General features: G+C 37.5%; 1 protein-coding gene across 1 annotated transcript in view; it reads left to right on the forward strand.

Annotated features, from left to right (window-relative positions):
- Window positions 1-2,466: 2,466 nt before the first annotated feature.
- The window catches only part of LOC131066255 (hexanoyl-CoA synthase), a 179,793-nt gene continuing 158,155 nt past the window's right edge, over window positions 2,467-24,104 (forward strand). The window contains exon 1 of the mRNA XM_058000981.2: window positions 2,467-3,007. Within this exon, the coding sequence (XP_057856964.1) occupies window positions 2,718-3,007 (290 nt within the window). The 5' untranslated portion in view covers window positions 2,467-2,717. The remainder of the gene's footprint in view (window positions 3,008-24,104) is intronic.

Consider the following 24,104-nt stretch of genomic DNA (forward strand, 5'->3'; position numbering starts at 1 on the left):
TTTTTTTATCATAATGACTATAAATTGATAGCACCGCTATGAAGTTCAGAAAAATTATGTAATTTAAAAAAAATACACCTAAAAAAGATTCTATATGAGCTTATAAATGGAGCCTTGGAAGTTCTTAAAATAATAATGGTTCAAACACTTGTGGCAAATTGCAATTTATAGATATTTTTGAATAATAATAAAAAAATTATTACACTAATGTGTAGAGTGCAAAAAAATAGCCTAAATTAAAACTTGCTCTAAAAAAGGAGATCATGAGCCCAAGATATCAAATTCTGAAGTTGAACTACAAAATAGAAACTCGCAATGGAGAGGGGGGCCAAAAAGCAATATTTGCTTGTCGGTGTAAGCAAGATTTTACTGTTGGTGTAAATAGTGACTTTGTCAAACTAGTTAGCTATTAGTATACCTAGAGATAGTCTTATTCATATTGCTCAAGTCTCCACTTAAAGACTTTTGTAGATTTCTCTATCTTAAGAATGGAAAGACTTCTACATTCTTGATTGTGTTTCTTCCTAAGGGGAGGAATGTTGTTCAATGATACTGGATCATTTTCAACATTCATTGTCAAGCATCTACCATCACTACAAGAGATTTTACTTTGAGGGGTTGTTGCATAGTCTCTCTTGTTCTCTCTTATGGGGGGAGTTTTTCCTTACATGAAGTTTTGTACTTTTCATACGATTAGAGAGGATTTTGTGTTTTCTCTATTTTGGGGAGGGTTTTTTTTTTACAAGTTTTATCTCATTTTCTTTGTTTCTGAGAGATTCATTTGGACAAGGGTACCTAACATGTCTTTGTAACTAGGACCCATCATTGCATCTTTGTGTGTTTTATTTTTTTCCCTAAGTTGTACTTAAGGTAGGTGTTGGTGAAAATGGGGTGTATTACCTAATTAGTTGATCTTTAGGTCCTATTCATACTAGTTTACTTAAGTTTACTTAGGGTATTCTTATGACATTATCACTTTATATCTCAAGTGATAAGATTAAGACACATGTCATAATCTTATATTGTGATATGTCTCATCTTGGCTATATAACCAAGGGATTCTCATTATAATTATATTTATGTACATCTATTAGACATTTACATCCTTGATAAAATATGATTATTTTCTCATGTTTGGTCTCTCTCATGTGTTCATTAAAGCTCCTAGACCTTGGGTGGCTTTTTCCATAGCCAAAATTTGCATGGTATAAGAATATTCCATACCATCTCTTGCAAAGTTATATAAAAGTAATCCATCTTTCTCTCTCTGTCACCCTCCTCCCTCCACTAGTCTTTCTTTTTCTCCCTTGCTTGGTTTCTCTCTATTTCTCAGACTCTCTACATCTCTATCTCCACGACTCTTTCTCTCTCTTAAAGCTATTCAAGTTATTTGATCCAAGTGAAAGAGCACAAACTTCTCATAGGTTCACCTTATATTTCTCCTTATCTTCCTAGATTTCCCACAATTCTTTTCTCTCATTTTTATGGTCTTTAAACCAACCCAAACAATCATGTTTTCAAACAAATATCCATTGAGAACTAGTAGAATTGTATTCTAATTTCCCTCACAAATCAGAAATGTGTCATTTATCACCTTTTTTCTTAAATAATATAACCACAACACACTAAAATCACCTCAAAAAGATACTCATAGTGGATTTAGATTGTAGTTTAGTTGTCTTTATCTTCATATATATCTCTCTCTCTTTATTTCACTCTAACCTATCTCCCTCTTTATTTCTTAATGTCTCTTTCTCTCTCTTCCTCTTTAGATCTCTTTATTGGTAAAAAAGTGATGCCCTGATGACTCTTAAGTTTGTCATTTGTCACCTTAAGATGATGAATACAACAGATTTAAAGCAAAGATTAGTCTTTTTTCACTTTCTCTTCACCTCTCTCTATTTTGCTCTACTTGTTTCTCTCTCTCTCTCTCTCTCATGAATTTCCCTCAACCTATTCTTCTCTCTCCCTCTATCATTTTATCTTTTTTACTTCATCTCTTATATATATATATATATATCTCTTTTTCTCTCTTCCCCTCCTTCTCCCCTCTCTTTTACCTCTATCTCTATTCCTTCCAAATCCCCTCTCCCCCACATTTCTATCCATTTCTTTGTTCCTCTCTCTAAATTTTTCTCTCATTCTCTCTCTACATCTCTATCCTCTAATCTCCTCCACTCTTCCTCCTCCCATTTGTGATGTCTCCATCTCTCTACTTATCTTTTTTATATATATATCCCTACCTTCCTCTCTATTTATCTATCTCTACCTCTGTTCCTCTATGTAATCCCCTATCTTTACCCATCTATCTGTATAAAGCTCTCTTTATAAATCTCCCTCTATTGTTGTGTCTATCTCTCTCTCCTTTTTCATCTCTTTTGTCTCATAAAACATTAAAGTTTTCTATCCTATTCTACGAACAGGTGATACGTTCAATCATCTTTAATTTTTAAGGATTCTCAAATCGTAGCTCTTCCTCTCATCATGGGGAACTTCGGCGTGAATATCTCTAGAGGATTGTTTCCCGGGTGCCGGCGGCCGAACAATCGCCGGCGACGTTCTTCGACAGACATGATCCATATCCGAAGGAGACGTAACGCGAGATTATTCTCCAAGGAGACGTAATACTATACAATCTCCGCACACCATATAAATGTGGAATATTTGTCCTTATTTTCTGTAGTGTGATCCACTGTCGGCTGAAAAGGAGGAAAAAAATGAACAGCAACACTAATGATATGTTTCACCAGCGTTTGGAAAACATTACAGTCTCCCACATTGCAGAGAGTGGAATTTCAGGCGCTGAGGCTTCGGCTTTTCATGCGAAACTGCAGTCAATTTTGAAAGAATGCGGAGGCGGCTCCAGAGCCCTAGCATGGAATCTCATTTCACAGAGCCTTCTTCAGCCATTTCACCCTTTCTCCCTTCATCAAATGATGTATTATGGATGCTATGCAGACTGGGACGCTGCAAAGAACGGGCCTCCCCCTGCGTGGACTCCTTCACTGTAACATTTCTTGAAAAATACTCCTGTTAAATTTTGTGTCGTTATTTTGGTTACTGTGAGTCTGTGATTAGATTGGAAGATCCTCAAACTATGTGGCCAATAAAATGCCCTTCCATGCAAATGGCTATAGCATTTGATGTAGATATGAATTTTTTCGGTAGTAGAAGCAATTTTCTTTAGAACATTGTAGTAAGTTTTTTCTTTTTTCACCCAAAAAAGAAAAGAGGGAAGGCCGAGCGAGCAATTGGTGAATGAATCCACTCTCAGAAAGATGAATGCTATATTTTAGCAATTTCAATATTTTATCATGTCTCCCAGGCTTTAACCCTGGGGCTCGGGAAGCCTCTTGACGTTTTTCTTAATCGAAGACTTAACATCTGTTAGAATTGGATTTATTGAACTAGGTCAACAACTCCCTAAGCTTCTTTATTTTTACCTATTCAAATATTTTTAATATGGAATTGACTTTTAAGGCTCCATGTATCTGACCTGAATACCCTTGCGAGTTATATTTTCCATGATCAAATGCTTCACTATTTCAACTACACCTTGGGTGCAGAAATTAGAATACACTTCTCTTCCTATTCTTTCTTCCTTGCATCTGCGTATTTTATACCTGAACGTTTGAGAGCTAAGTCCTAATTTGAGCTATGAATATCGTCTCCCTCCATTTGATGTTTGTAAAGTAAAATTCTACAAGATAGTGTTGTTTCCTTTCTATATTCTCTTTTTTCTGAATGTTTCTTTCAATAGCTTTTCACTTCTTTAAGAAACGTGTGCAATTTTTTTTCCAATGGGAATTATGACTTCCTTGGTAGATTGTATAGACTTTTGAAGAGAAAACTACGCGTAAATGTATGCAAGATAAGCAATGCTAACAAAGCCTTAATTGCAGCAAAAAGAAATAAGGGTACAGTCACTATATAATCTTTCGTAGGTGACGAGAAAATCTTACGTAGTCCTTAGGAGATTTGCACCATCTTTGCGTAATTGTTTCTAATGGTGAAGCAAAGTGTGGTTTGGTTTCACTAAGTTGTCATCAATTTTTTGCATTGATAGTGTTAGAATTAGATTCCTAAACCTTTACCTCTTTTTCATTTTATTCAAAATCTTATTAGAATTAGGATCAAGTGCTCATTTTGCCAAATCATAAGTTAATCAAATCGTGGTGATTGCATTCCTAAAGCTAGTTGTCCTTAAGTTGATCAATCCTAGAACATAATGTAAGTCCCTTTGTGTACCTAGGAATATCACATCAAACACACTGAGTTTATCTACAGTGTAAAGTCAAAACCTAACTGTATAAACCTTGGAGTCATCTCATTTGATCACAAAGCTTAGCATTTGAGAGGTCATCAATAGGTAGATTGGCAAGACACTGCGGAACAACCCTAAGCGCACTTGAGGTATCATCGTGGAGATCCTTAGGGGTGGGATTCCTATCCAAGTAAGGACAAATCTTGGGCACAAACGAAGTGTGTGTATGGACTAAAGACAATACAAGAGTGGAATTCCCCACTTCAAGGACAAACATAGGCATAGCGAAAGCTAATCAAGGACAAAACATATTCTGGACTCCGACCTTGGTCCTAAATTCCAATCATGAAATTCCCAAACTTAGACAAGGGTTTTCAACAAAATTTCCCTATTTCTTATCTTGTCAAGGTTGGAAATTGTGAGTTTGACAAGGAATTTTCCTTGTCTAGGTATAACACCATTAAATTTGACCAATACTTAGGATTTTCAAAACCTCACTCATCTTGACAACCTTCTTGACAACTCATCTTGACAACTTTTGCAACTTTGACAACTATGACAACAGTCTGCAATATTGACAACATTGACAATTTGTCTTGCTCTATGACAACATTTTGACAACTTTGACACCTCACCATGGAATCTGGACATGAAACCTGAAACCCTGACTCAATCACATTTTAACGACAAACCTTGCATTCTAACTCATTTGAGAGGTCACTCAGCGCACTTCCCTCTTGGACAAACAAGACTAAACCCTTCTTACAAGCAAAGGTTAAAGGACACTAAACTAATGCCAAGCTAAAACTAAGCAAAAACTCCTATGCTGGAAAGTGAAAAGTGGGGGTCCCCATTTGCAATGGGGCAATGTGTGAAAACGTCACAACAAGCATCGACCTCCATAAGAATAAAGTGATAAATGTTAGATCCCTTCTTGAATCAGATCTGAAACGCTTTTACAAATATGCTCAGCAAGCTCCTTACATCTGCTTATCATCTTCAGAAACCTCTGCTCATAGGTCTGCAATAAATCACTTTATAGTCTTCAAATTTTCTGCTCAAAATAGGTTTGAAACAAACTGCTCACAAGTCTGCTCATACTTCTGAAAGTATCTACTCATAATGTCTGAAACTAACTGCTAATGAAGTTTGAGATAATCTGCTTGTAGTCTTCACAAATGTAATGTCCCCTATTGGGATTTTACCCAGTTATCCCTAGAATTCTTAAATAGGGTTTGGATTATGCTCGGGAATGTAAATTGTCAACTTAGTATCTTGATTTAGAGCCTGCAATCAGGTTAGTTATCATAAGATAAATAAACATATAGTTCAACAATGTTAAAAAATAGGATTCTAATCAACTCAATAGTATTCATAATATACATGCGAAATTCCCTTATGCTTTCCCCCAATAACCTATCCACATCATGAAGCACCCTAGGAGACCCTATAAGGCACCTCGAGGCTGTCCACCAAGCCCAGGAGCATGGAATGACACCATAACGGAATGGTAGTTTGGGTGAAGCTTTAAATGAACTCTCATCATCATTAATTATGCATACATTCTTACATATCATTAATTGGAAGACATGATAACAATTCAGCAAGACAAGTGTTCTATGCATTATGCATCATACCAAACACCTATCAAGTCTGCTGACTATCCTTTGATTGATTCTGCAATCAGATATTCAGTTATTGTTGATTACCTTTGCTTGATCTCTTAGATGGTTCGATGCCTTCTTCAAGTGATGTCTCCTTCACTTTATATGTGAAGACCCTAACTCTTCCCAAACTGAAAACTCAATATCTTCCACCATGACTTCTGAATTGTGTTTATTTTCTTTTTTTTTTTTTGGTTCTTTGGATTGTATGGGTTTTTGGTTTATTGAGTGTTGAGAGATAATATAATCATTCAATAATTTGAAAGAGCATAATCAACTGCAACAAATATCTTTATTTCAACATGTTCAATTGTCTTTGCAAACCCAACTTATTCATTTTGTCTTTACAACTAAATGTATTCTTAACATGCAAAGTGTAATGTCCCTTCCTTAGGCATCTTAGACTTTAGCGGAGGTTGGCCTACTATTAGGGTCCCGTAGGTCAGCAGTTTGGTTTTGGGATCCAACTGGGGTTTGTGGAGCTCAGCAGGGAGCTTTACGGGCCTTTCAGATTGGAGTTCTAAGGTTGAATCCATGATTAAATTGAAATATTAGAGTTATCTTTAAGGGAATAGTAAAAAGTGAATAGTAATAGAGAAACATAAGAGGAATAGTGAAAATTCCTCCCATCTTAGTAACTTAAGTTGTTTTTAAAAGGGGCCAAGTTCACAATGAGGATTTAGACCCTCAATGTTATTTTATGATTTTTTGGCCAAGTAGTAACCCCAAAATAGATAGAACTTTCTTGGAGAGGATAAATCATAAAAAGGCATTTTGTCTATCATTTGGATCCATTCTTATGTCTTCAATTTTTAGATCAGCAGCAAGCTTGAGGGTTTGAGCAGCTTGGAGCTTCCAAGAACTCAAACTTCTGGGAGAAGTTGGAGATTTGGATGAAAACCCATTTCTCTTGGTGACAAGTTTCATTAGTATCCAGCTTCATTGTGTAGTGTTGGCAGCCTTCATTGGGGTTTTGAATGCAGATTTATCAGTTTGAGGGCAGATTTTCTTCAATTAGTTGCTAGGCAGACCTTCTAGATGTCAATACCACTCATTTTTAGCTTATTCTCAGCCAGCCGCTCCATGTTGGGAAGAAAGGCATCAAATCCTAGGTTGTATTTGGGGTTTGTAGCTAATATTGGAGCTGATTTTTATATTCCATCTGCTGGAAATTTGTATCAGACCTATATGCTCAGTTAATGGTATGTACATTGGTCTTTTTAAGTGAAAGAAAGTTATTTCATTTGTCTTCTTTATGTGTTATGCATTATTTTAGTTTATATCAGCAGTTAGCTTCATTTAGCATTCAAGAATCTTTCAAAAACACTCAAAAAAACAAACAAAAATAAGAAAACCAGTCAAACCCCTTTCATCATATGCTGGCCAAAGAATTTATCAGCAAACAAACAATTGCAAATAACCTCAGAAATTGGACCAGATTTGATTAAAATTGGGCTGGGGATCTTTCACAAAGGGTTTATATTTAACCTGTTTCTTTGCAGAAACGGCTGAGCTGGTTAAAGAGTTTGACCTGCTGCAATGATTGTCTTTTCCTCCTCAAAACTTGCATGCAATGCCTTTAGATGAGTCGGTGCCCAATTGATGGTGATTCAAACTCCTAAGCCCAATCGCTTGGCTGGGAATCGACATGCCTGGCTGGGAGAATACAGCTGCTCCTAATAAGTCAGCTCCGCCTTGTTAGCTGAGTTTATATCAATGGCACACCTTATCATTAAGTAATCTGCCTTCTCAAGTAAATTTCAGACTCAAAACCTTGATTGATTCAGCCCAATTTTGACCCCTGTGTGAAGCCAAACCAATGTGCAAACCTTTAGGAGATATTTCACCCGCTCAAATTGCAAGGCACTGAAGAGTGATCGTTCTCCAATGTCGTCAGCTCTGGATAAATGCAGAAACCCTTGGTCTCTCACCTCCAATCGCCCAAAATCAAATGAAGTTTTCAAATGCTCAAAAGATAATGAGTTCGATTTGCTTAAGGAGCCCTTTTATAATTCCCATGAATGGCTTGATTTCCCAAAAGCCATTTAATGATTTAAAACATATTTAAAATCCCCCCTTTGTGTTGACCTTATGTTATAATCTCATAATGGCTATCCTCTTTAATGATGTATTAATTACTCATTGACTTAGAATGGCCCCCTTTTAATAAAGTTAAGTTATGACTTTATGATATGCCCTTTTAATAATTAAATACCATTAAAGTCATTAGAATATTAATATCTCCTTAAATACTTATAATTTCGCCATGCCATCTGAAATGGAAGTCAACACTACCAATCACCATGTGACCAGATGCCCTGCTATAAATAGAAACTCTGGATAAATGACTTACTATAAATAGTAAGTATGTGTAAGTAAATCAAACGAGGGCTAACCCTGAGCTCTGGAGAAGTGAGATGCCAATCACTGACCAAGAGTCTGCTACCAAAAGACCCTCTAACCCAACTCATTAGTCTACAAGGGTCAACTGATAGGCTAATCCTTGCCGACAACTAAAGTCTAGCTAGAAGGGGACATCACATTACACCTTTCATAGAGAAAAGGGGTCATACCCTTTGGTTATGAAGAGATACATCTATTTGGAAACAACTGCTGCCCTTTCACTTATTTAATCTTCACCTATCTTTCACTTCTCAAATCCGTCTTTACTGCTTTTCAAATCTGCATATATCCCATTTAAGATCTGCATATCTTATTTTCTTCTTTCCTTCTCAAATCTTATTTCAGATTCCTTTGTATACTTCTGATCTTAATCTGCTCTAGATCTCCTCTGATTCCACTTCCTTTCCCACCATTCCATTTGATCCTTCTTCACCTTTATATCTTCCAATGTGAGGTAAAGGTCACACCTCTTCATCATGTCTCACACCTCTTCATCATGTCTGCCTTTTGGCAAGAGTCACAACCTTTCACAATAAGCACCCTTTGAAAGAGTACAACCCTTCACAATTTCTGCCCTTTCGAAAGAGTCACTTTCTTATTAACTTCCCATTCTTTTCTTCTTCCCTTAATTCTTCCTTGATTTACGTGCTCCCTTCTTTCGTCCTTTCTCCATATTCCCCATTCAATTGAAGTTCTCTTCTCCCTTTTATATCTCATGTTTGAGGGAGTCGCAACTTTTCATTTCATGCCTATTGACCATTTATTAAACTCAACTAAATTTTAATTATTTTAATTTTATTTTTTATTATTACCATTTATTATTAAGTCCTATTTTAAAATGGGGACATTACAACAAATTTATGCTCATAAATGTTCTTTAGATCTGTTCTAAGGTCTTCTTAATTCTGTCTTGAATAGATATGATATTCAATGGAATGCTTGATTATAAAAAATCTAAATGCATTCATATTTATATCAACTAATGTGCACCCCTTCACCAAGAAATACACCTTTTCGTGCTGGTTGGCCAAAGACGAGGTAAGAATTTTTATTTAATTTAAATTTCTTTCAAATTGGGGTGGCAATCTCTATAGGGTTGCCCCAAAAGAAATCTTTTTTATTTTATTTAAATGCAGCCAATTTGGGCACACCACATCAAGTGGTCATCCCTCATGGGAACACAAACAAATACCCTTAAAAAATAATTTAAAGATCCTTAACAAAAGGGTGGCTTCTTTGAGGGGGTTGTTCAAATTAAAATTTTATTTTTTGCCTTAAATAATTCTCCTTCAATATGGACGCCTTAATGTAATATCCCCTTGTCAGCAGTGAACAATTCAGTTGGCCGTTAGCCTATTCTGGAGGCTCGTAGGCTAGTCGAGAGTAGAAATTAGGGTTTCCTATTTTCTACGACTCCTTGGTGTTTTCTGGGGTGTATTTGTGGGAGTTTGACAGTTTGGATTTTGGATTTCTTCTGGGTTTTTAGAGAGCTTCAGGATGGTTCGACATGCATCTGCATCGGGTGACTTTTTCAGACTTACTATTTTTAGTAAGTACGATAGTTGCTTAGAATGTGATTAAAATCACTTTGGAAACACTTACTATTTTTAGCAATATGCTATTTATAGTAAGTACTATTTTTGGCAGTTCTATTTTTAGCAGGTTGCAGTGGTCCAGTTCAGAAGCTATTTTAGGCAGTGCAATTTTTCTGGACCTTAGCCTTCATTTCATTTTGGTAGTATGCAGTAGATGGAAGTAAAAGTATTTTTTAATACTTTAATATCTCCCCATGGCCTAGATGTGACTTGTATTATGACTTAAAGGGGGGATCGATTTGGTGCTTAAAATATCAATTTTATAACTTAAGTTTGGACGCCACCTTAGAGGTATTTCTCATTAAAAAAGTTTATAACTTTGCATTATTCCAATATTTGCTTATGTGGACGGCCACTTGAGGGAGATGCAATTGTTGCCAAATAAAATATATTATTACTTGGGTGTCCAAGTTGGAGGTAATTTCATTTCATTTCATGGCAATTTGGAGGGAGTTGAATTTGAATTTGGAGCTCCAAAAAGTTATAAATAAGAGTTCTTGAGTCTTGTTTTTGGTATCCATTGCTAACATAACGAAGTGCTGTTGAAATTTTTCCAGACTTTTGCTTCGAGGGATGCATACCTCCTAGTGCCTTCAATTTCGTGCTTGAGAGATAGTGCCTACCTGAACCTGTTACTGTTTCTCATTTGGATGAGCAGATTGAGCTCAACGAAGATGAAGATATTTGTGGTTTTCTGAATTTCAGAGTGTGTTTTTCAGTTTTGGAGTTTGCTGGTTGCATAGAGCTGAAAGTGAAATTGGTTCATAAGTCTCTAGGAGTCCATTCGCCGCTTCTGGGTATTTTTCCTATGTCTTCCTCTATGTTAGGCGATTCGTTTTGCTAAGTTGCGTGGGTTTTGGAGTTGATTTGGATTTTCTAGAGAAAATCACCCTACTTCCTAGGCCGTACCATGCTGGAGAGTGTATTGGAAAGTGTGCAGTGATGATTTGATCTGAGTTGCAGCGGTCTGTTGGTTTGGCAGTGGATGCCTTGTCTCTTGGGCCCCTTTGCATTTGATTTCACGTCATTCGGATCTGCGTGGACGAAGTTATGAGCATTTAGGTGAATTCTAGTCTTACTGGTCTGTATTTTCAGATTGTTTTTTTTCATATCAGACCTGGGTTATTTACTTGTTTAAGTACTTTTCATATGCTGGATAGTTCTTATTTTTTAGAGGATTGATTCCTAACATTTTGGTGTGTCTGGATATCATTCTCCTATTGTAATCTGCAAGCTAATGCTCTCATTGTATGCTTGAATTCAGTAGTACTGATTAGCCTTTATTTAGTTGCATTTTCCATTTTGTATTCCCATTGAAAAAGTGGAAGAGGATGGCCTAGCCGCCTGTTTGTTACTTTCAGAAGTTTCCATAGTCCTTCCGCTGAATAAGTGGTTGAGTGATCTATTTTCATGATTGTAATAACTGTCCTCCCATTGAAAAGTGGTAGAGTGATCTTATTTTTCAGAATTGTAATGACTGTCTTCCCGCTGAAAAGCGGTTGAGTGATTCCACTTTAAGTTGTTCTTGCCCGTTGGACAAGTGGAAGGGGCTGGCTTGCCGCCTAGCATTGTATTTTTCAGTTGATTATTGGAGCTAACGATTCCCTATTCTCCATATGCTCTCACCTTCCCACATTGAGCTCTTGGTGATCGGGAAGTGGAAGGGTTATCTTTTGGCAGTATTGTGATTATCTTTCCTAACCTTAATGGGTGTTGTGTGGTGTTTAAAATTGAAAAAAAACTAAGGGGGGCATTTCACTTAATTAAATACATGTACAATTTACAAATTAATTTGCCTCTCTTTGATCAACAATATCTCAATCATTTAGATCATAGTGCCATAAATTTGGCACATGTTAAGCCTCCATACAATACGCCATTGATTTGCACTTTGACATCAATGACAAAAATCCAACACATAGATTATTGAGCCTAGAGAAAGATTTTCCCTTTCAAGCGAGTGAACTTCATTCCTCAATGTTGCTGTGTTTTGGCCTATCAACACCACTCATGCTATTAATGATCTTGATTAGAGATTTTGTATTCAAATATCCAAGGGTAGATTGGGTAGTTTTGCCCAGCTTTGAAATTGATATACTCGAAGGGGATAGATTGAAGTTAGAACATAAGTGCAGTTAGAACGATGATTTTTCCACACTCCATTTTTAGTTTGAACATAAGTGCAGTTTCCTTAAAAGCTTAAGTGATCAGCAGCAGCAGCTTGATATGTAAATAAGGCTACAAACCTATTCCATAGTGCTGATAGACTTTAAAATCCTTTATAAACTCTTCATACAAGCTATAAATGACCTCTCAAATCTGAACTAGAATGGAGGGAAATTTTAAATAATGATACAAAATCTCTCAATCTTCTTACTAAAGAGTATAATCTTGAGTTCCTTGATAGCTTGATGGGTCTATCTATCCTCGTTGATATGCATTCTTGATGATCATTTATTGGTATTTCTTCATCATTGAAGAGGGCAATGAGAGTTGGTAGTAGCTCAACATCTGAAGTTGCGGATTGAAGAGGGTCATTGGCTGCGTTAGCTCCTATCAGCGATGTTCACTCTTACATCGACTGTTCATCTAGGGACTTCCTCTCATCCCCCTTCTTCTTAGTAGTCTTATTCCCATGTTGATCTAGTCTTTGATTTTGTTATTGTCGTTTGGAAGATGACTTTCTTTTTAGGGGTGCTGATGTAGTTTGACAAATAATAAAATAAGTTTAAAATGTAATTAAGTAGTCCCTGATATTTGATGGTTACTTGGTACTTGCTGATGGTTGGCATTCTCAACCAACGTTGGGACTGCACATACGGGCTCCTATGTACATTGCATATCTAATAAATGAAAATAAAGACATATCTTTCTGAAATATGATTGCAAGTAATTGATATTATTCTGTTTTGTAATTTTGTTATTTCCATTTACTTTGTAATAGCATACATTATTTGCATCTCAATATAATTATCATTTTTCATTGGTGAAATAGCATTGATTGATTCTCTCACATTGCGAAGGTGGTTATCATTTGCAGATTGTTGATTCTGGGTGGATACACCAACACAGTATCAGAGCAAATAATCTACATCCCCTTTCATTGAGAGTTTTCATCAATCTATCTTTGAGATTTTGGAGTTTTGCTTGCAAGAGGATATTCAATATTTATGTTTTGTTTGCGCCATTTCATTTAATGCACAAAACTTTCGTATATCTCTCTAGTATCTATGTTTTGAGATCTCTGGAGGTTTTGGTTTGTAGTTGTAGGCATTTATCATTGATTGGGCACAACATTTTTTATTTACGGGGTTTTATTATCCTTGCTTGGTTTGAGTGTCAACATCAGTGCCTATCATAGTCTGAGTTCCTTATTGCTGCCAGTAATTGGCATATTATTGTTGTATTTGTTGGAGCCTAGACCAACCGTTTACTGGTTTTGAGGCTGTGGCTCCAAACCACTAGTTCTTCCATGGATTGATCTTTTTTGGCGGCTTGTACTTCTTGGTCAACAACATTAATCATTGCCCACGAGTTTAATTTGGCCTTTATTGTTGTACCGACCCCCTTTTTTTTTGGTAGGTCTGGATTCTATAGTTCTGTGGGTGTTGGCATTCACCACTTAAGGCCCCATAATTATTTCTGCTGTGGATTCCTTGTTTCTATGGGCGATTTAGATTTCTATGTTTAACGTTTTAGCAACGATGCATTTCACATTCTAGCTGGTGCTTTATTCATTGGCGCCTCCTTCTGTATGCAAACTTGCCCATCTCGACTGGTGCATGGTTTTCTTTTGAGATGGTGGACATCTTCATTGTGATCCTCCTTGTATTATCTCATGTGTGGGGAGATTATCATGAGTGTCTTACTCACTGGCTCACAGAGACTCATTATTGCTGCGTGGAGAGATATTTTCACAAGCTTGCAAGTTTTGAGCTCTCTAACTGGCCAATTTTTTTGTTTATTTGAATAGACTTTAAGTGTTGCTAAAGTCTCAAATCAATATTTCTGCTGATTAGGGTTTTGGTTAAGCGCTAGCAGCCTTTGTGATTAGTTTTTTGAACTTTGTTTTTGGGACTTTAGTCCCACATTGATACCAAGAAGGTTTTTTTTGCACTATTTTTACATGCTTCCTTAGTGTGTATTGTGAGTGCTTGTATAGGCTTGCAGTTGTTAGGAAATAATGCTCTAAATCCATAATCATTTAATCCATTTTCTACATAACCAATGAGAGAAAAGCATGCATACAAGCTTACAAAATCACCATTATGCAAAGATCAAATAGACAAGCCATAAAAGAACACAACATATACCCTGGGAAAATCCTCATGAGGGAAAAACCCAGCCTCCAAAAGCATCCATACTCCATTGTATTAATCAACCATAAAGCAATACATAGCACTTATAGAGTTACAATGAATACTCTTGAACCATCAAGCCTTCCAATGCATTGCCATGTGTCCAAGCATGAATCAACACATCCCATGCCATGCTCAACAAATGCAATCCTCCAAAGGACCCAATACAATGACAACCCAAACCACCAACCAACCTTAACCACTAAACATGTGCTTGCTTTTATAGATTCAAGATCACACAAATACAACTAGTGGTAAAGTAAAACCATGTGCTCACAATATCATTGACTCCACATTTACTATTGGGTACTAAGTTTGCACTTTATTAATTATCTATCCCCAATATTAAATAATTACAATGTTACCAATATTATTCATCAAAGTGGCCCCAAGAATAATCCAATGGAATGTCTACATGTTACATGTCCATGTGCAACTCGCATAATAAATAAAATTTACAATTATAAACATTATTTTCAAGGTATACGACACCTTATTTCTCAGTAGCTTTTAGTTTGTGGCCCATGGATCGTCTTCACTTCAATCGCAACTTGGAGCTTGTGTGTCTTGGTGTTGGAGGAGGATAGAGGAGACTTTGTTTGGTGCGGGTAACTTTCCACAATCTTGCATATTGAGATCGTCTCAGCTCAAAGGGCCCAATTTTTTGCCCTAGTATTCAGTGTGGTCATATGGGCGATTAATATTAAGGCTCTGAGTATTTGCTTTGGCCTCAAAAGTGCCTATTATAGGTCTTTTTTCATTTTTGCATAACTTTTACAAGTAGAGGCCAATTTTTGCAAACTAGATATCGACGAAAAGATCTTTTCGGGAACTTTGTAGTGGACAAGGTTTTCTTTTTTTTTGGATATTTTGTTGTTTGATGTTGGTTTTTGTCCATTTATGTAAGATCTTGGTTTTGCTCCATTTCTTGTGAACAAAGGGATTGATTGTTTATATTGTGAGGGATTTTTTGCTACATTCTCTTGTTGATCATGGATTTGCCTAAAGTAGAACTTCTAACTCCATTCAATTGGAAATTCGATATGGAGATTTTGTTGTTGAAATTGCAATTGAAGTAAATCACATTTGGCCAAGATCCAGAACCCATAGGTGTTGCAAAAAAGAAGAAATGGTTTGATTGAAGGAAGAGATGAAGCTCTTGGTACTCTCATTATGTCAATTTCTCTTGATTTTAGATATCATGTTGTATCTTGGTAAAATTTCCAATGATATTTGGACTAACCTAGAGACTCTCTTTGGTAAGCTAGATAAGATGAAGAAATTTCGATTGGAGAATGAATTAATGAGTCTTGATCCTAGACATTTTGATAATATCCAATATTTTTTCACCAAACTCATTCCTCTTAGATTGCAGTTGACAAAATGTGGGGTTACAAAAGATGATGAACAATTGATTTTATCTATACCCTCTAAGCTAGGTCCCGATTTTTTTCGATTTTTTTTGCATTTTATGCTATGATGGATGCTTTAGGTAGTGCATACAAAATGTCTTCTCTTGACAATTTTGCAACTCAACTCACAAGGGAACAAGCAAAGTTAGCATAGATGGGCACATTGACGCCTTTGAGGTCTCAAGCACTTCTTGCAAAAGACCCACATCCAAAGGCTTAAAATGGCAAGGACAAGAAACAAAATAAGGATTTTAAGTCCAATGAGAGAGTTGAGTCCAAGACCTCTTCTAAAGAGGTATCATCACAAAAGAAGAAGATGAAAGTTGCTTATTGCAAGAGATTGGGACATAATGAGCATAGGTGTTATGCTAAGAAGATTGACGAACTTACACACCTTCAAAACAACATCCACTTACCCTCATCAGTGTCTCCTTCTTCAGCTTCTCAATCGGCAACACCTTCATCTACACAGCCAGGGAACACAGGATTTTTAAATGGAATGAAAGGTAAAGCACTTTTAGCTTCCACTATTCCTAGAAATGGGAGATGGCTTCTTGATTCAGTTGCATCTCATCATATGGCATCTTCTATGGATATGTTCTCTTGTTTTGAGCCTTGTAGTTCACCTAACATTTTGATGGGTAACAATACATATATGAAGGTTTGTGGGAAAGGTTCTATTGATATGGGTGAGGGATCATTTAATGATGTTCTTTGTGTACCCTCGACCATTAATCTCTTTTTAGTTTATCAAATTACTCATGGTGCACAAGGTAGCATAGTTGAGTACACTCGTGATCATGTATACATTAGAGATATGGAGACTGGAGATATCATTGCTATAGAGGTAATGGATAATGCATTTCGATGACAATGATATTCCTTTGGCTGATGTTCATATCCTTCCATCAGGAGCGAATCATGTTTGTGAGGAGAAGTTTGGTCACTTGAATCTTGGTATTTTTGAGACTAGTGTTGAGCTTCCTCTTCCATGTCCTATTTCTTCGGATTTGAGTTCTACTCTTGAGTAGGTTGATCATGGTTTCTAGATCTTGCTATGTGGGATAAGTATTTGATAGGTATTTCAGACTTGTTTGTGGAGTCTCATCTTGTAGACTTGGGAGACTGTTGATGTGTTTTTCATGCACATGCGAACACTGAATAAAATAGCAAGGTATCTTATCCTCTCTTGAACAAAGTTTCCCGATTGCTAAAGATCTTGCCGAAGGATCAATCGGAGTAACTCCAAGGTTCTTGTATGTAGGGTCTCTACGTGTGGATAAGCTCTTGTGGTATGATGTGATTTTGCTGGAATCACAAGGGGACTTACATTCGATGACTTGAACGTCTGATTTGCTGGAATCACAAGTCCTATTTACTAACTGGAAGATAAAGAAATGGCAAAAGATACAAGGTTCAGGAAGTCTACTCTAAGACCTAGAATGCAAGAAGATGGATGAATGACTAGGTGGAATCCTAGTGGGCCGGGTCTCACCATCAGGTTGAACAATTCAACACCAACTACGTGCGATCTTCTAAGGGATGTTTCAAATATGTCCAAATCGTACACCATCAGATACTGATCACCATTCAAGATAATGCGTGAACAATAGAGGTGCTATGACTCGGGATTAAGCTTGTTCTATGCAAGTTGACCATGCAAGGCGCTCTTACAGTTAGCAAAAGGCTAGTGGTTTGGACTAGGTGGATTCCATGCGAGTGCATTCAATAACTTCTTTCATTCAATTTAATTATCTATCATCTAAAATGAAGATTCAACAAGAGACCATGCATATGCAAAGAAACAACACATTTCACCATAACTTCAATGAAAATGGATTTTTTTTACAATCAATGGCAACAATTTCTTGCCTTGTCCTCCTAATTTACTCTAATTGCTATTCTATCAACTGACTATTCACTATTTCTAACTATTCACCCCACTATTAACTATTAACTTTTACAAATGAGGAGCCAGGGCTTTATATAGAGAGCCCTTTACAAATTGACGACTCTGATTGACTTAGAACCAATGGCTAGGATTGCAAGATAGAAACCCTAATTAGGGTTTGTTACAACAAACTTCCTTAGCCAATTAGAAAATTACATTCCAAGGGCGAGGACCAATAAGAAGGGGTAGGTACTGTTGGGTCTCAAATCAACAGATTGGATAGGTTCTAAGGAAATGCCAGTCCCTATGGTCAAACCCTCCAATTGACTTGGCCAACATGTAGAGTGAACCTGTTTGGTTGCTTACTCTCTCACTCTAGGCTCTGCAGGACCAAGGCGGGTATACCTATTCATTGAATGTCTCCAATAAACAGTGCTTTTTATAGCAGATATGTTATCCTAATCTGATATCTCCTGATCTTGAAATGGCATGAGTTCCTTGAATGGAGATATAGCAGACGAGTTCAAGATTGTTGTTATGATAATTGTTTGCTTTGTGTTTCTTAATTACTTCTATAGCTGTCAAGATGAAGAAATGATGAGGGTAATTTGTAATTTAGCCTGTGCCTTCTTCGTTAATTGGGTTGCAGAGTCATTACAATTTTCTTCAGGACTTATGGTGCGAATCTGTGAGACAGTTTTTAATTCATCCCTTATGAACCTGTCAGTTACTATTTCTGTTAAAACCAAATGAATGCTTATATTATATGCTGATTGAGTGAATTTAACCCTACCCTTAAGGGACCAGTCAATTAAGCTTTGCAAGGAACAATTATAATCCGCAAGCAAAACTTTTGTTGCAACATTATAACATAAAGCATAGATTTGATCTTAAGAACATGAATAACCTTATCTTTATCAGACAATATCACAGACGATTGCCAAAAGAAAATGAAATAATCCACAACACATATGCAGGGAAACAATTGATCAAGATTTGTATTCCATTGAAGTTCGTACACAGAAGACTTACAGGCTGTCGGTCTTTTGCTCTTAATCCTATCTAATATCTATCACCTACATTACAAAAATCATTCTCATATATATATGAGGATGAAAGCTCTTCACGAAGAGACACGACCCTTTACAAAATTAATCATTAACTTGAACATTTCTAAACTTAAGTAAAAAGAGATTCAAAAGCCCCAAATGATGAATGTAATCATCGTCTTTAAATGTTTTGATTCGAGGCGTTTGCTTTTTCAATTCATCCCCCAGCGTTAGATACTTGAATATTATCTGGTTGACGGTAGGGGCCATATCCTTACTCCGATCAATTTCTGACAAGGCCCAATCCTTGACGCTGATAAGTTCTTTTCGCAAATCCTCCAAGGTTATTACCTCTCCTTCCTTGTAGACGGAGGGCATTCCAACGGGTTTTTCATCATCTAATTCTTTTAAATCTCTTCTCAGCATATCTTCGAGTTTGACATGATTGTCCATATACGCATTGCCCTCAGTCTTTTCTTCTGGCTCTTGGGCTTCTCTTCAGGGTTTAACTCTTTTCCTTTCCTACTCTTCTTAGAAGAAGAAGACGAAGGTTCCATAGTTACAGTAAATAAGAGAGACAACACTTACTTGGTAGACTGCTCAACCCTTCTGGTTATCGTTTGCAAGTCTCTGCAAGTTCTTCACAGCTTCCAATCTCTCAGCATCGATCTGATTCTTGCGAGAATTTACTCAGTTCAACTGTGATTGTATGGGCAACTTGTGCACAGTTAATGTTCTGCATCCATAACGGCTACTCAAGTGTTTAAACTTAATTGCAGATGTGACACTTTTCAGTTGGGCCTTTAATTCTTTCGCGGGAAGTACAGTTCGCTCAAAGTGCGCGCGTTTCAAGTTATCGATGAAACCCTTGTCTTCGGCCGAGTGTTCAAACTTTCCATCGAAAGCTCATTTTCTTCGATACAACTGTTTCGGTGAATGGCTCATGTCGAGAAGCCACTTTTAAGACTCATCGAAATCACCTTTTCATCGATAGACCCCTTTTTCGACAAGTTGCTCGTGAGTTTCATCGATGCCATACTTTCGATGAGTTTCTTTCTTCGGTGAAGGCTTTTGAGTGTTCATCGATATCCCCTTTTCATCGATATCCTTTTTTTATCGATGAAACAACTTTTCTTTTGTTCGACACCACGTTCATCGATGAAACTTGCATTTCGATGAATGTCTCTTGAGTTTCTTCGGTAACGACATTCCTTCAAAATCACCTTTTGCCTTTTTCGCTTTTTGCTTTTACCTTTTCGATGAAACTTGGAGTATCGATGAGCGGTTTCTTGCGTTCATCGAAGGTAACTTTTTGCCGAAATACCTTTGCTTAATGCTTTATATGCCCTGTGTCGATGAAAACGCTCTTTCGATGAAACTTCTCCTGCAGTGCTCGATACAGTTTACTGGCCGAAATATCCATTAGCCTTCATGCTTATGGAAACATATATTATTTTTTTAATTTTTATTTTCAAAAATAGTGCTCAACAGGTACATCAAAGTTTGTGCCGCCTCCAGTAAATTAGGTACATTGAATTTGGTCATGCTGAGGTGGACCAATCCGATTGGAAGAATGATGATTGGGATGCAACCTTGTCTAACGCTTGTGACTTGGTCGATCCTCTTCAGTCTTTTGACATGATGAATGATGTACTTCCTTTGTTTGACTAGGCTTCCTTATTGTCAAGTCTTCCTTCTCTAGTAGCATATCTCGCCTTGAAGTGCTGGCAAAGCCTTTCTTTGTCATCTTGTGGTAGAATGAGGTCGTGAGGCTTACTTGAACTCTTTGAACACCCCTAGTCTTCCAACGCTTCAAAGCACCTTGAGTCCTCCCTTTCTGCATGTGGAACGTCCTTGATGATGATGGACTGGAAGAGGTCGTCCTTGTCCTGGCTTGGTCTCCTCCCATCTACAAAATAAACCAAAAGATGATTAAGGATACATAATAAATTCATTTAACATAGCATTTCTACCTGTTGCGACGTATTCACACATCGCCCCATTGCAAATGGGGACCCCTGCTTTTTGCTTTCTAGGGTTTGTTTTCTAGGTCTTTTAGGGTTTTGTCTGTTAGCCTTTGCAGGATGAGTGCTGTCGAGGGGATCGTTGGATTACAGGCTTTGCTTGAGCCAAGGTGAGTACATAGGGCCCCAGAATTAGGGTTTCTTTGAGAGTCTTCCTTCGGGCCTGGTTTTGCTCTCATTGCTAATTGTGTCTTGCTTTGTGAGTGGGTGTCATTCTTGAAGGTCCGAGCCAAGTCGAGTTGGTGAGTGATGAAGTCTGAAATGTCATCCTGATCTTCAAATGCCCTGAAATTTGGCTAAGTTTGGAATGTCCCGATCCTGAAATTTGGCTAAGTCTGGAATGTCCTGATCCTGAAATTTAAGTCTGGAAAACTAAAGAATCCTCCAAAAACTAGATTTTGCAATATAACTCCTGGAGGTCCGAAACCACTCTCAATCATCCTGAAAGTATATATGGAATATAACTTAAAGTATAACTTATACTTAAATGTTATATTCCATAAAATGATCCTGACGGAGAGACGTAAATGTCAAATTTCGCTCTTGACCCTTCTAAAGGGTCCAAAGCGAATTTCACTCTTGACCCTTCCAAAGGGTCCAGAGCGAAATTCTCCATAAGACATTCTACTTTGACCAAAACCTAGAACTAACGCATTCCTAGGCTTGAATGAATGCAAAAGCACTTGTTTGAATGAAGAAATGCGAAAAAATGAAGTCAAGATCATGGCCTAAGGTGAATTTCACTCCTGACCCTTCCAAAGGGTCCAGAGCGAAATTCATATTTCCTCTTTTTTTCTCCTTAGCTTGACCAAGTTTGTAGACTTTTGAGGCATAATTGAGAAGGTTTGATGCAACTTTGCCTTGGAGAGGAGATTTTAGACCTTGGGATGATGGATTCTAGCCTGGGAGAGGAATTTCGCTCCTGACCCTTCCAAAGGGTCCAGAGCGAAAATCCTTATAACCCTCATTTTCCTTCCTTGTTTTGGATGGGCGTTGGTTTATTAGGCATTGTGTGTGAGTCTTGATGTGTTCTTGCCTTGAGAAGTGTTTTGAAAAGTGAGGATCTTGTCCAAAAATAGGAATTTCGCTCCTGACCCTTCCAAAGGGTCCAGAGCGAAATTCTTTATAAGCCTCATTTGCTCCCTTGTTTTGGATACCAACCTTGTTCCATGGGCGAATTTGGGAAGGAAATAACATGTCTCTGCCTTTTGAGGCGATGGAACATAGAAATGTGAAGGATTTTGGCCAAGATTAGGAATTTCGCTCCTGACCCTTCCAAAGGGTCTAGAGCGAAAATCCTTATGCACCTCAATTTATCACTTGTCAAGACCAATTTCATAATTCCTTAGGCATGTTTGGGGGATTTTTCACATGTTCTGACCTTAGGAGGTGAGTAAAGGTGGATGAGATGAAGATTTTAGCTAAGAATAGGAATTTCGCTCCTGACCCTTCCAAAGGGTCCAGAGCGAAATTCACTATAATCCTCATTTGCTACCTTGAATGGGCTTAAAACCTGATTCCTCAAGTGGAAAACAATCTATATTTGCCTCTAGGAGAAGATTGAAGTTTGAAAAATGAGCAATTAAAGCCCGAATCAAGATTTTCGCTCTTGACCCTTCCAAAGGGTCCAAAGCGAAAATCAACCTAAGACTCATTTCTTGCCTTATTTGACCAAATTTTGATTTGCAAGAAGAGTAGACATGTTTGGACGTTGGAAATGTTTGGAAGTTGTGAAAATGAAGGATTCTAGCCAGGAAAGGAAATTTCGCTCCTGACCCTTCCAAAGGGTCTAGAGCGAAATTCCTTATAAACCTACTTTTTGACCTTTCTTGGACATGAAACCTTGTCCCTGCAACAATGAAGGATGAGATTCTACCTTGCAAAGAAGTTTCAAGTTGAAAAAAATAATGATTTTTGGTCAAGAATGAAAATTTCGCTCCTGACCCTTCCAAAGGGTCCAGAGCGAATTTTCTCAAAACCTCTTTTTGCTATCAAGTTTTGCTAGATCAAGTGTGGGATAAGGTAAAATCAAGAGGAAGTTGCCCCTGAGAGTGACTTTAAGTTGCTAGAAACCATGAAAGATGAAGGAATTGAGCCTAAAAATGATTTTCGCTCCTGACCCTTCCAAAAGGTCCAGAGCGAAAATCCTAAAAACCATCTTTTCTTCCAAAATTTGAGCAAAGTCAAACCTGGACAAGGGTGAGAGAAGTCATTTGGATTGCCTTAGAGTGAATTTTGGTCGCCAAGAATGCAAATTCTGAAGCCAAATGAGAATTTTGCTCCTGACCCTTCCAAAGGGTCCAGAGCGAAATTCTTAAGATCACCCTTTTTCCTTGCAAATCAAGTCAAGATTTTGGTTTTTATGACCTGGAGAGGAGTGAGGCAAGGTGTTCTAAGTCTTGGAGGTGATTTGAAGTTGAAAGGATGGTGAAATAGCCCTAAAACAAGATTTTCGCTCCTGACCCTTCCAAAGGGTCCAGAGCGAAAATCCTAAAATCTACCTATTCCTTTCAAATTTATGCTAAGCTATGTCTAGACCAAGGTGAAAGATGCCCTTAAGATTTCCCTTGAGTTGATTGTTGTCTCCAGAAATGATGATTTTAGGCTAGAGGAGGAAATTCGCTCTTGACCCTTCCAAAGGGTCTAGGGTGAAAATCCTAAAAACTCCTATTTTGCTTTACAAAATCAAATCAAACTTGGATTGGGTGAAAGAAGAGAACTATTTCCTAGCCTTGTGAGGTGGATTGAAGTTGGAATGATGAAAAATGAGCTACAAACAAAGAAATTCGCTCCTAACCCTTCCAAAGGGTCCAGAGCGAAAAACACTAAAACCATCCTTTTCTCCAAATTTTGTGCTAAGTCAGGCTTGGACTAGGGTGGGAAAAGCTATTTGGAATGCCTTGGAAAGATGTTTGACCTTCAAAAATGTGAATTTTGAGCTAAAGTTGGAATTTCACTCCTGAGCCTTCCAAAGGGTCCAGGGCGAAATTCTTATAGGGTCTGTTGCTGGAGAAAATCTTGGGCAAGTTTCAAATTAATATCTTTTTGTTGATGATTTAAGTTGAAAATGCTATGTTGAAATGAATTTATCATGTGTCCTTAATCATCTTTTGGTTTGTTTTGGCAGATGAAAGAAGACCAGGCCAGGACAAGGACGACCTTCTCCAGCCCAGCCTCATCAAGGGCGACCTCTTCCAGTCCAACATTTGAAGGAAAGACAAGGTGGCATCCCAATCATCACTTCTCCAGTCGGGTTGGTCCACTTTAGCATGTCCAGATTCAATGTACCTGACTCATCAAAGATGGCACAAACTTCGATGTACCTACCTTGGTTATCCATTGGTCGATTATTCCAGAGAAGACATGTGTCCAAATAATGCAATTATTTCATTGGCCAGAATTGAGTTTGTTGTAACAAACCCTAATTAGGGTTTTCATTGTAAA

Source organism: Cryptomeria japonica, chromosome 5 (assembly GCF_030272615.1).
Source record: "Cryptomeria japonica chromosome 5, Sugi_1.0, whole genome shotgun sequence".
In the NCBI taxonomy this organism is placed as follows: domain Eukaryota; kingdom Viridiplantae; phylum Streptophyta; class Pinopsida; order Cupressales; family Cupressaceae; genus Cryptomeria; species Cryptomeria japonica.